Source organism: Enhydra lutris, unplaced genomic scaffold (genome assembly GCF_002288905.1).
Source record: "Enhydra lutris kenyoni isolate GAN:26980312 unplaced genomic scaffold, ASM228890v2 scaffoldscaffold59, whole genome shotgun sequence".
NCBI lineage: Eukaryota > Metazoa > Chordata > Mammalia > Carnivora > Mustelidae > Enhydra > Enhydra lutris.
The window spans coordinates 10,718,638-10,732,655 of record NW_019154143.1 but is presented as its reverse complement, the minus strand read 5'-3'; the positions used below and the strand labels follow the sequence as shown (position 1 = coordinate 10,732,655).

The window sequence follows — 14,018 nt, the reverse complement described above, 5'->3', positions numbered from 1 at the left end:
TAGAACATGGGCAAAAGATGCCAGAGCAGACATTTCAACAAGAAGGATATACAAATGGTGCATGAACACATGAAAAAGTGTTCAACATCACTATCCACTAGGGAAATGCAATTTAAAACCACAATTAAATATTACTGTGTACCAATCAGAGCAGCTAAAATAGAAAATAGTGACACCACCAAAGGCCAGTGAAGACGTGAATCAACTCCTATATTGCTAGTGGGAATGTTAAATGTTACAGCCACTTTGAAAAAACAGTTTTGGCAATTTCTTAAAAAAAAAAAATAAACATGTATCCACCATTTAACCCAACAAACGGATTCTTGGGTATTTACTCTAAAGAAATGAAAGCCCATGTTCATACCAAAACCTATACAAGAATGTTTATAACAGCTTTATTCCTAATAGTCAAAACTGGAAGAAGACCAGATATCTTGCAATGAGTGAATTGTTAACAAAGTGTGCTACATTCACTCCATGGAGTACTACTTTGCAATAAAAAGAAACAGACCACTGACACATACAACCACTTGGATGGATTTCTAGGAAATTATGCTGGGTAGAAAAACCAGCCCCAAAATGTTGTATATTACATGATCCCATTTACACAGCATGTTGGAATGACAAAATTATAGGAATGGAGAACAGATTCATGTTTGCTAAGGATTCTAAGGGAGGCAAGGAAAGGAAAGAGGATGTGCCTATAAAATAGCCAGAGGACCTCTGTGGTGATGAAAAAGCTCTGTATGTTTACTGTATCCATGTCAAAATCCTGGTGTGGTATTACAATATGGTTCTGCAGCTGATATCACTGGGGGAAAACTAGGTAAAAGGATAGGAGATCTCTCTGTATTCTTTCCTACAAGTGCAACCGGATGAGTATGTCCTAGCTTGCTAAATTATCACAAAAGGAACATACTCATGTAAGCATCATCCAGATTAAGAAATAGATCACCTGTACCCCAAAAGACCCTGCAAAAAGTCACACACTTGAGCTGGATATTTTTCTTACATTGTCTCAGCAATAGCCAGTTTGATTATAGAATTAATGCCTGATAGTTCTGTGATAGAAATGACCAGCTATCCAGGGAAAGAGCATAAAGAAGTCTTGGTTTTCTACAGACTCATGGGTTCTCACAAGTGGGTCTTGTCCATTGTCTGTGCTTTCAAATGGGGCCACCCCTCCTTGCTTTCTTTGCATAGTTCCTAATACCAAGTGCTTTCAGTTCCCCAGAAGAAGCTTCTAAAATCAAAGGAAAAAGGTAATTTAGCATCAGAAAAAAGAAAAGCAAATACAAACACATTTTATTTTGTAAAAAATATTCATTTCTAGCTGGAATATTAATTTCTACCAAAATGGATATAGTAGGGATCATTCCTGTTTTAAGTTCAATAATTCATTTAAATTTTATTATTATGGAATCATAATAAAACTCGCCTTGTCCTTAACTGTGACAGGGTCTGCCCTAATCCTTTTAGACACAGCTGACTCCCATCTCCTGAAAGGTCTTTCTGATGTAATACAGCTACTCTTTTGGAACAAATTCGACCAGTGGGAAATTCTTGCTGTGCATGCTGGGGTAAGGGGATGAACCCAGAGACTTTCATGGAGGATGTCCCCATTACCCAGCATTTCAAGGATCACCCCAAGGAGCCCAGGATAATGCAGCTGCCAGAAGAATCCAGAGGCTGGAGCTCAGCAAAACAAGTTGTTCCCTCCCATGGTTCTAACAAGTTATCTGTACCATGGGGCAAAGTATGAGGGTTGACCAGCTGGCTGCCATGCAGAAACGAGGATGGCAGGAATAGTGACCTCAGGGTCCCTGGCCAAATGGAAGAAATCATATCCCACTTATATTTTCTTAACCTCAGTTGAGTGGCCTACGTTTATAGGTTCAACAATGTATTTTAAGCTGCTGAAGAACAGGCTTGGCCAGGGGTAAAGGGAAAGGGGAAGGGGAAGGGGAAGGGAAAAGTGATTTCCCACTTTATTAATGGCACTCTGTTGGTATTGGTATTTTTCTTTTCTCTCTTTTTGAGTTCTTGGCTCCAGAAAAAGAAGGTAGACCAGGATGCATTCATATTCTAGTTGATCCCTGCTGTCTCCTGGAGATGAACCAGAGGGTCCTACAGAAGTGAAGAGAAGTTCTGGGGATGCTTTCAAATCTACGAAGACCCTAAAATTTGACTCGGTCGCATTCCCTGTATGACCACTCCATTGTGCTGTCTTTTCATAATACCTTAGCTTCTTGACCAAAGCCACCAAAGAGGAGATGTCCCTCCCCACCCTGAAGAATGGGTGTTTGGGGTTATACTCCACACTGGCTTCTCCACTCAGCCTAAAGGACACAAGCAAGTGTCATAACCTCATCATTTGCTTGTAGCCAAGTCAGATGGACCTTGTTGGGTGGGTGGGACAGGGGTGAGGAACCAAAGATTCCTTCTCAGATTCCTTACAAAGAAAAGCAAGAGTTTGTGGGTAGTAAATGAGGCCAAAGAACCAAGAAACTCAACCTCCCTTTCCTGGTCCAAGTGTGCTTTTAACATCCTGTGCCTAAAACCCCAGTTCACATTGCATTTGACTCTGGTATCTGAGCATCTCTTAAGTTGCCTTGATCCAGGTGGTTTGGCAAAACGGAAACAGAAGAATAGGATATCTGAGGGTCCGTTAAAAAGAAAGCTTTAACAGAAGCAGCATGGAAAGCAGCCTTACTGCATTTGTAGGACGTGAAGGGCATGTGTACTATTTCTAAGCCTCATTGGTACAGGTATGATGTATATGTTCTTGAAGTTGAGATCCGAGGAGAAAGGCTAACATCCCAACACCATCATTCCAGCTTGGAACTCCTCCCTATGTTTTCCTCCTGTTTTGTTTCTTGTACCCCAAACCTTTTGGCCACAAGGCAATGACCGAATTTATAATATTCTACACTCAGTTCAAAATAGCAAATAAGCATGATCCATCTTCTGAATTCAAAGGTGTAAAGTAGTGTCTTGGCTTTTGGGGTCTGGTGTCTGCCACACTTCTGCACATTCTTACTCCAAGTCACATTTCCTGAGAATAAATCAGTGTGTCACTGAAATCAATGTGGTACATCTCAACTACTTGAATGACCCATCAATCCACGGCTTGAATGTTCTTCCCTCTTGTTGATTCAACCATTTGTTTGGCTAAACTGAAACTAAAACCCAAACCTTAGTGGTTGTTATAGACTTGAGCAGGTAACAAACAGGTCAAGAGGTCACTTGCCATCAACAGTCTTCCATGACTTCCTTGCTGTCACTGGGTCCCTGAGCAGAGAAAGGATGGTTCCTTTCAGTGGAGCTCACAAAGGCTACTAGGGCCTGGGTCTGTTCCTGTGTCCATTTGCTGGCAAGGGTATAGGAGAGGACTGAGACTTGTCCTGGTGAATCAGGGCTTCATCCTAGCACATCAGTGGGCATACCAAAATGAAAACAGTCTTAAAGGCATGGGGGAATGACTCAGATGGAACAAGGTGCCAGGCATCTGTTGCTGCCCCAGAAAGTGTGCACTTAGGAAGAAATTGACAGGTCATGACTCAAATAGGACATTAAGTCAACGTTTGGGTATAATATGATCAAATACTGGGGTACGTGGGGCAGTGTCAAGATGGCTTGGACATGGTCATGATTGGTATTTATTTTCTCTCTTCCTGAATGAATTTTTGGTTTTTAACATTGTTACTCTTACAGGCTATCTCCAATAGCCTCTGGGTTGGGTTATGCAGTCCTCCCTGACCTCTTTGCAGATCCTTTATAATATGCTTTCTCACGTGGCTCCATTATTTGGGTTTGGGGCAGGAAATAGAACCTGATTCAACATTTTGCTAAGTATTATTTTCACCACACTGAATAGGGTCTTTTTTGATCTGCAACCCACAGCTGGGCTGTGGTTCTCTCAACACACATAAACTTTAAAGCTTCCCCCTGTGTTGATTTCTTGGCGTGAGCTGACCACATGTCTACATGTACTTGGTTCTTCTTTGTATGTCACCAAGAGTCACTGTTCCAGTGCTGGTGGGCACTGACAGAGCAGGACAGGTGTGCCTAAGAGTTCAGGGAGGAAACACTTCACTGAGAAAAATGAGGCTACTCTATCTAAAACTGAAATTTACTTTAAGGGCTGGCATAAAAAGTAGAAGACCCAAGGCCATTTGCAATAAAATACATCATTTTAGGAGGCTGAAATTTTTGTTTCATTTTGCCTTTTTTTTTTTTTAAAGCAAAATGAAGTTGGTTTTAATGGAGATATGCAATCATTAACAATTAGATTATTTTGAAAGGCTTGCCTTCTTAAAATGAGCCTTGGCTGATTGTTACTCCCTAATGCTGAGAATTATCTGAAGCAAAATAAACACAACTGTCTAGGTTAATGAAGAATGAAACAAGATAATGCCTGGACACTCAATTTACCAAGAACAAAGGCCACAATTGCGCAATTGTTCTATACGATTTTGCCCTGCAAAAGTACCTAATAATGAAAAGGGAACAGAAATCTTTTACTTAAGGGCCTTTTTACAATGGAGCCCTGGGGGCAACGCCAGGGGACTGCCTTTGAGCCAAGGCCCTACCTACTTTGAGGGAACAGGAGAACAGGCTAAAAATCTCACCTTTACCACTCCTTAAATCAGCTGCAAATCAGCCTTAGATTCCCAATCCATAAAGTGGATTAACAGCTAACCACACTAACCGGTGCTTGTGGGGATTATGCAGGATAAAGAATGTGGATGAGCTCTCTCCACAATCAAGTTCCCAACAAAAGAGAGGAGCGAGCTATCCCAGCTAGGAAGGGCTGGAGGGAGGGGAGACACTTGAGTTTAAAAAGAAAAGAAAACAAAACAAAAACAAAAATAAAAACAAACACAAACAAACAAACAAAAAAGAAAATAACCCCCAACCCCCTCTCCTGAGGGCTTCAGTTGGACAACGGGGCGCTCCGTGCTGCCTTTGCAGCGTGTGGATGGATTTTACTCCCTCTGCCATCAGGCAGGCCTCTGTGAAGCTTCCAAACTCAGGTCACACAAGCAGGATGATGCTGATTCATCCACTCAGCTAGAATCCTGGCAGGTTGTTTAACTTTTCTGTTTCTTAGTTTTACTCAGTCGTTGAGTGGGGCCTGTTACCAGCCTTATTTACCTGGAAGATCTTTATGAGAATGAGTTTAAATTTTGTTTTCTTTTAGCATAAATATATGCATCGCTTATTATCATTAGCCTAGAGTTTTAGCATAACTCCTGCATATTCTGAAGTTTTATCATTTACAATCAGCCCAGGCTGATTGTGACTCCCTGATGCTTTTTTTTTTCCTCTTCATAAACTTTTAATTTTGGAATACTTCTAGATTTCCGGAAAATTTTCCAAAGATAATAGACAGAGTTCTCATATGTTCTTCACCTAGTTTCTTCTAATTCTTCTCCTAACACCTAACATAACTATGGTCCATTGTAAAAACTAAGAAGTCAATATTGGTACATTAATATTAATACACTATAGATTGATTCAGATTTCACCAGTTTTTCTACTAATGTCCTTTTTCTCCTTCAGGACTCAATCCAGGACACACTGTGCTTCGTCATCATGTCTCCTTAGTCTACTCTGGCCTGTGTTGGTTTCTTAGTTTTTCCTCATCTTTCATGCACTGGCAGTTTGAGGAGGACTGCGTAGGTCTTAGGTAGACCATCCCTCCATCTGGTTGTGTCTGACTTTTTCTTTTTCCTTAGGATTGGATCCGGGTTATGGATTTGGGGGAAGAGTGAAGTGCCTGTCTCACCATACAATGTCACAAGTGCATGCCATCAACACAACTTACTACCGGTGATATTCACCTTATGCACCTGGTTAAGCGGGGATCTGCCAGATTGCTCCAAAGTACAGTAACTGTTTTCCCTTTCAATGCTTTGTCCTTTAAAATAAAAGAAAATCACTGAGTCCAACCCACACTCAAAGGAAGGGGGAAGAATCTACATACGTTAGTAAGAAAGAATGGTCTCTTTGATCCCATTTATGGATCCATTTAATCATTTATTTATATCATTTTGGACTTCTGTTTAATTATTTTATACTTTGGGTTATAATCCAGTGCTACATTACTTGTTTTGTTGCTCAAATTGCTCCAGCTTTGGCCATTAGGTACTCTTTCAGTTAGCTCCTTCCAGTGTCACTTTGGCATAGCCCCGCAGTCCTGGGGTATTGTTTTTGTTTTCACTCGGGCACCTTCTCACTTTCTAGCCCTGAAAGATGCTCCAGGCTCATCTTAGATATTCACTGCCCCAGTCCTAGAATCTATCATTAGTCCAAGGACTCTGCTTCCTTCTACTGGAAAATGGTATTAGAAACCGAGAACTGGATGTGGGGTCTACTTGTTGTTACTAGCTAAGGCTGATTTTTATCCAAATAAAATAAATGAAAATGTTTAAAGTCAGAGAAATATGGGTTTTCACTAGCTGTGTTACTTTGGGCAAGTTACTTTCCCATGTTGGGTTTCCATTTCCTCATCTGTGTGTAAGGATAAGGAAAAGGATGTAAAGGGCTGTTGTGGGGTCAAGTGGTATAACATTGAAGGAGCTTCCTGTTTCTGATAATAAAGAACCAGATTTTTTCCCCTCAACTGTTCTGCTGAAAACAACCAAAATTTTTAGAGAAAATCCTCTTCAAAGTACCAATGATCTGGCAAAATAATAATGGCAAAAATTATGGGAAAGTAGGAAACAAAGAAAATAAACAAGTAGAAATTTGCATTCACTCTGAAGGCATTTGCCATTTTCAGCAACGTTGAGTTTTCACTTTGACAGCTTCATGGTGGCTGGGGTGGCAGTAGGGGTGATGATAGTCAAAACCAGGGCCAGCAACTAGGCAAGAAATTTAATAGAGACCCTTGCTACAATGAGCTGGATACCAAACAGCTATGACCTTGGGGGGAGGGTGAAGGACTTACTGCTCTTATTTAAACTCTCTGAGTCTTACAGGAAACCTCAAGTCTTGAGTTTGGTTTAAGTTGGTCTTAAACTGAAGGCACCTTCAGATGCCTTATAAGGGAAAGAAGGTGCCTTCAATTTGGCCTTCAAAATCTCACAAAACATTTTTCAAAAACAATGACCAGCACATATTAAAAGATAACTATACACAAAGCAGAAATACTAGGCAAAAAGAAATAGACTGGTAAAGTCTTAAGATATTTGGATTATTAGCTATAGACTATCAAATAACTATGCTTCAATGCCTAAAGAAATCAAAGACAAAACTGAATATATCTTTAGGGGATAAGAAACTAAAAAGGTATACAGGTGATATAAAACGGAAAACAAAAAAATATTTTTTAAGATAAAAATCCCAACAAACAGGATAAAAAATTTAGGGGATGAATTAACCAGTATATTAGATGCACCTAAAGAAAGAAAGAATCAGTAAAATTGCAGAATTATCATGTGAAAGCGTCTAGGTTAATTTCAGTAATTCAGTCAACCCTGTCCCCTTTTCACCCATTCACAAGCCCACTCCTGTTAAGCACCTCTAGTTGGCCAAGGGTCCCAGACATTTTAGTGAAAAGAAGCTATTAATAACCCTTCTGAAACCTTGAAATCCTTTCACAGGGGCGTGGCAGAAGTGGGAAGGGAAACATTTGTGCCAAGTACACTACATTCTTCCCTCTGGGAATACTGAGAGAGCCCAGAGGAGGGGTGACTGCTCATGGCTGGCAGCACTGAGATCTGCAAAAGAAGGCCTTGAGATGTCCTATAGTTCTCAACAACCCACGTCTAGCCCCACAGATAGTTTGTTCCAAAGCGTCTGACTGCTTCCTGCTTATCTCCCAGGCTGCTACAAGTATCTAGTAAATGAAAAGTGTGGCAAGCATATTGCACTAATACAATACAAAAGCACTTCAGTGTTGTATATGAAAGTTGGTTTCTTTTACTCAGCATTCTTTTGATGTATTATTTATCTCATTTATATCACTGGAATACCTAATCTCATGGATTTAAAATCTTTCTTCATGTAGTTTTTTTTTTTTTTTTTTTTTTTTTTAATCAAAGTATTCTTTTTTCCTCTCCTCAAAGTGGGCATTTTCTTTCTGGAAGGTTGTCAGTGTCCAAAGGTAGCTGCTGTCAATTTTTTCCTTCCCTATATATGCGTGCTGCACCTCACAATGAGAGGTGAAGTCTCTTCTCTTGCCCAAATCCATGCTGGCCTTGAGGCTCCCTTGGGCCAATAGAATGCAGCTGAAGTAACACTATGTTAGCAGTGGCCAAGCCTTGAGATGACTGGCATCTTCCACTTCCTCTCCAGAAGCCAGTCATCACGTAAAACAGTCTGCCCTCCTGACACTATTGTACTGTGAGGAAGCCCACATTTGCCCAGCAGCCCCTAGATGATCCTGCCACCTCAGCTGAGGTGACCACCGTGAGGGTGAAGAAGCCACCTTCACAGCCCCAGCAGACACCTCAGGCAGCCGGAGAACCATCCAGCTGAGCCACGTTCAGATGCAGAATCCTGAGAAATAATAACTGGCTGTTCTAAGCCACTAAGTTTTGGGGTCATTTGTTACATAGCAACAGATAACCAAAACATCTTTCCACATGCTTTTCTTCATAATCATTGTTCCCTGAAAAGGAAAAAGACTCTTCAAGGTTCTTCAGTGTCTACCTCAGCCTGGCTCCTGCAGATTTCTCCAGGCTTTCACTTGAGATGTCAGCCAAACTGGTCTTCTCGCTGTTTTTTAACATGTCTGTCCCAAGTACTCCCATTTCTATGATTTTACCACTTCACCAACCCTGTCTGAAGGCTCAACTGCCTTTCCCTCTTTTCAATAGTTACCACTTCTTTGTTGGAATTTTCCACTCTCGAAGGTCTAGTACAAGAATGACATTCACTCCTACATGATCTCTGTCCTCTGAATTCTGGAATTATTCATTGGAAAGTCTCTGCTTCCTTGTGTTATTATTTGCATTTTAAAGGCAGTTTTGTGTCCTTGTATATAATAAGCTCCTTTGGAGGCAGAGATTGAGCCTATACCTATTTATCTTATAACATCTAACGGAGGGCCTGGAAGACAGGTCCCTCAGAAAACACTCAGAAAGTGTGCTTTACAGATGATTATGCTGTTTTGTATATATTTTTTTCTTTAGAGCAGCATTTGGGTGGTGATTCCTTGGATCTATCTTCATTTTCAGGTGTTTTGTAGCTATCACATTGAATTTCCATTGCTACCTCTGACATGAAAATACCATAGGTCTTTTTTTTTCTGAATATGAAAAATGAATTAATAGGTTTTGGTGAGGAGAAAAATGAAAATCACTTAATACTTTATTTTTTTGCCAAGACAAGGAAAATGCTTTTGATTCCCTCCTCTGCTTTTCATGTCAGAAAGTTCATGCACAGTGAATCATTTCCTTGTCACTTAAACTCTGAAGTGTAATATGATCATGGTAGGCAATGAAAACATGTATGTGAAGTCCCAGAGGCATAAAAATCCATGACTGGAAACTGATAAAAGATTGACAGGACTGTTTTCTAAGAAAGCAAAGAGCTGACAGCTGATGCACAAAGGGTTTCTTCTGCACACCAGAGACCCTTACCTGATTCCTAATCTTCGTGCTGGCCATGGGAGTCAAATATTTATGTTCTAGATACCAGGCTCGCTCCTGGAACACCAGCTTGGTTCCATATAACAGACAAAACTAAGCCATGGGAGAAGAGGAGAGAAATGAACAAAAGGTAATATATTAGAAAATGTAAAGTCTAAGAGAAGGAAGAAAAATAGCATAATATTATATTTCATTAAATCATAAAAGTTAATACTGTCTCAATGTAAATGGTCACATTTGGACATGTGATATATGTTTTATTTTTTAAAACTATCCTATAGAACACATAAAGCATATGTGAAAGTAATGAACTGTCATGTGGTCATTCCTCCAGTTCATATTAACTCATGGTCAATCTTGCTTCATCTGTAACCTCACCCTTTTCTCCCTCATCCCAGGTCATTTAGAAGCAAAGTCCATATATAGTATTTTTAAAAACATGCATGTAGTATTTTTGTTTGCTTTCCTTTTCAGTTTATGAAAGAATATTCTAAATGTACATTCTGAATGTCATCTTGATTTCCATTGAGCCCGGTTTCATTAAACTTTCATAAAAATAGCATTCCTCATTTACATTTGTTTCAATATTTTTTCCTATTATACTCCTGAAACCTACCCACAGAACTCCTTCATGACATCAGTGGAATCAAGCAATACTAAATGAGTTTTCCTGTATCAAGCAGTAACTTTTTAATTAACTATTTATTTCATTTTTAATATTCAAACTTATTTATATCATATAAAAGCAGAGAGAAGAATACAATGTACTTCCATGGCTCTATCACCCAGCTTCCACAACCATCCACTCATGGCCAATCTTGTTTTATCTCTCCCCCCACTTTCTGTATTATTGTGAAGCAAAGTTCAGTCATACTATTTTATCCATAAGCTTTCCATGTGTATCTCTGAAAGATTGTTTAGAAGTAAGATTACATAAAGTCCACCCAAGTGACAACAACAAAACCCTCAATTCAGAGTCAAACGGAAATAATCTACACGCCAGAAGACAATATGTTTTCCATGGCTCCTGAGAGTCAGAAATCACACAGTTTGAAGTCATGTAGACTATGTAGGCTCTTCCTTCTTTTCCTGAGGTTCTGGGACATCCTTGAACTAGCAGCATTATGAGGAACCTCAATTATTCAGTCTTTCCCAGAAAGGGTCACAGTATGGCGTCATAGCTTGTCTATGAGAGATATTTAAGATTAATTATGGCTCTTTTATGACCTTGCCAACATTCTGCTTGACTAGTGTAAGCTTCCTTTGGCCCTTTCATATAATGGCAGTAAAGACATTAGCTGACCCTACAGACATAGGCCAAAAAATACTGCCATACATCCTGAAAACATGAATTCTTACAAAAACAATAAGTTGTATAGCTTACATGGCTAAACTGTACCACAAGTCTCTAGGTGAACTTCATATATACCACAAAAATATTTATTGTGGATTCCTAGGGAAAGAAAGTTAATTCACATCACTCCTGGGTCTACAAACATATAAGGTTAGTGAGAAGATATCCAGAGCCACAGAATATAAGTATGTTTTGAAATAATCTAATTCATCTTCTCACTCAATCCAGAATCCTGTGTCAGCCAAGGTACAACCAAGAAACAGATGACATATTCACATTAGGATGATTTGAGAAGAGTTTAATAAATTATTTTCATAAAGGGGTGGGCAAGTTGTAGGAGAGCCACAAGGGATAGCGCAGTACCCCAGAGCTAGTATGTCTGGAACTGCTACCAGCTTTGAGTTTCAAGGGAGGAGGGCAGGGAGTGGCTATGGATCCTGGAAGAGAGAGCTGTATAGACAGAGACATCTTAAGAGGATGTCTTCAGCCTTCAGCCTAGGAACACAGAAATCCAAGGTGAGCCTACAGGGAAGCAGGCAGGAATACCCTGACCTCATTGTGTTCCCCTCTCCAATCTCTAATGGGGGCTAACCAGATCCAGAGGTCAAGGATTCCACTGATATAGGTCCACTTCCTGGACCTGGAGCAGGGTGGAGAGCGGGAGAGGCCGATGGAGGATATCTGGCACAAATCCTTCTCTAACACACCTGACAGATGGTGGTCCCGCCTCTAGACTACTCCTGTCTGACTCAGGCCCAAGCCCATTTGGTCCCACAGAGCTCCTAACAAACCCTTGACTGCTGACACCATGGTCCAGCCCTGTTCTAGAATGCTGGCTCTAACCAGTCTCACACTGTGTTTCCTGACTACGTCTGCTCCTCCCTTCTGTTGACTCCTGAGTTGTCCTCCTATTGTCAGTTTGTGGCTTTTGTGTATTTAATGCTCAGGGACACTTTCCTGGCTTTGAACTTCTGCTTTTCTCCCTGAACACAGTCCAGACTCTCCTTAAGCAACCTTCTTTGCCTGTCCTGGTAAACACACGTCTTGGTTCTCAACAGTTACCAGAATACCACATCTAGGTCCAGATACCATCGGCCCAGCCTCAGACCCTCAAATACAACCTGAATGTCCTTCCTTTGTGTTCCAGAGACAGGAGATCAGAGCATTAAGAGCCATCTGGCTCTCAAAGGAGTCTCACTATTGGAAGAGCCATGGAACACTGAGCCACTTCTCTCTGTAGAATAACGAATTTATGGATTGTTCAGTCTATAGGAAAGTGATCTGGTCCTGCTCATCTCTGTATGCTTAAGGTCTGGTAAAGGAGCTGACACACTGCAAAAAACTGGCTGAAACACAATTTCCTATAACTCCTAGCTATTAACCTCATAACTTTGGCTGCCTAAGGAACAATGAAAAGCATCCAGATAACAGCCCTTAATAAATTTAAAGATCGGTTTCACAGCTCTGCTTAGTTTTTCTTTCTTCAAGATGACCAGCCTTCACAGATCCCTATCTCCCGGCTACCACATGGTCTCCAGCCCTCGTGACCTGGGGGCCTCTTCTAGATGCTAATTCTCTCTCTCAAGGTGACTCACAGAAAACTTGAGCAGAGCACCCAAATGTTCTCTCATTACTGTAGTGTCGGCAGCACCATCACTGTCCTGGACTGGGAGTCTACACTTTCATATGCAAGTTAAGACGGAATTTGCTTTCATGACAGCCACATAATATTTTTTGAATAAATGAAAGCATGTCATACATATTTGGTTTAACATCAAATGTTTGTTCACTTGACACTCCCAACTAAGTCTTTTTGCCTGTGAACTGTTTTCAACCAACACATACATACATATAAACATCCCTAAAAGATGATTTAAAATGTGTGGTTTTTTTTTAAAGATTTATTTATGAGAGAGAGAGAGTGCACTAGCTGGGGGAGGGGTAGAGGGAGAGGGAGAAGGAGGCTTCCTGACAGGAAGCCTGACACAGGGCTCTATCCCAGGACCCTGGGATCATGACCTGAGCCCAGGGCAGATGTTTAACCTACTGAGCCACCCAGTCATCCCAAATTTATTCTTTAAAAAAACAAAATTCTTTGATTCCTTATTCTTTTAAAGTGTCATTTTGTTGATGTGATCTGTCTCGAGTTCCCAAAGTCTCTATGAATCTTGACTCAATACCCTGATATGTTTGTGTCATTTAAAAATTTGTCAAATCCCATCTATAGTTTTATGCAATGGAAACCAGCTGATAGGTCTAAGACTTCTGATTCAAGTATCTGAAAATCCATTTAATGTGATGTCCTCTAACTCATATTTTTCTGGCTTGTCTATAAGGATATCCTCAGAGACCACCAATTTCCCCATATTTTCTCTTCTAGTAACCTGATTAAGAAAGGAAATGAGATTCATTTAGCAAGGATTAGCCATAGTGAACACAGATAGGGTCCTAGTGACTATCTCTTTTCTAATTCCTCGTAAGCTATTCTGAATACTCTTTTCTAGAATTTTAACTTGGATTTATGTCAATTTTAAATTCTATAGTTTCCCAAATCTACTTTTTCCCCCATTTTGAAAAAATGTGCACATTTGTTCATTTCTAACTTTCTGACATCTCTCTTTTGACCTTCTTGGTTTTCAACAGGGCAACTACAAGTTCTTCCCAATTCAGACAGAAGATGGGAACATTATAGAGGATGAAGAGTTTTGCTTTCTTTTCTCCATTTTTTTTTTTTTTTTAGCACCAAAGCTTTCTTCCTCAAACCAGAAGCCTGTTTCTTCAAACTCTGAATATAGCTAAAAATGGCCTTTCATCAGATTATTTGTCATGCCTCATGCTATGCTGGGATTTGGTCATTCTGACATTTATTAAATGCTATTCTTTTGTATTTATCCTCAGACAAGCATCTCTCTCTCATCACTTCTTCTCATTGTTTATATATAGCTACCTCAGACCGGTGCATCAAGGAGCATAACCATACTCTTACCCTGGTTCTTAAAATGTATCCCAAATCGCAACCTTTTTTCTGTAACTACTGTATTGTCAGAATAATATTCTGCTGC

At 40.2% G+C, this 14,018-nt stretch overlaps 1 protein-coding gene across 1 annotated transcript in view; it reads right to left on the bottom strand.

The window, feature by feature from the left end:
• The window catches only part of LOC111158452 (acyl-CoA oxidase like), a 328,739-nt gene that overhangs the window by 15,924 nt on the left and 298,797 nt on the right, over positions 1 to 14,018 (bottom strand). Inside the window, exon 18 of the mRNA XM_022520472.1 lies at positions 9,594 to 9,695. Coding sequence (XP_022376180.1) covers positions 9,594 to 9,695 — 102 coding nt within the window. The remainder of the gene's footprint in view (positions 1 to 9,593; positions 9,696 to 14,018) is intronic.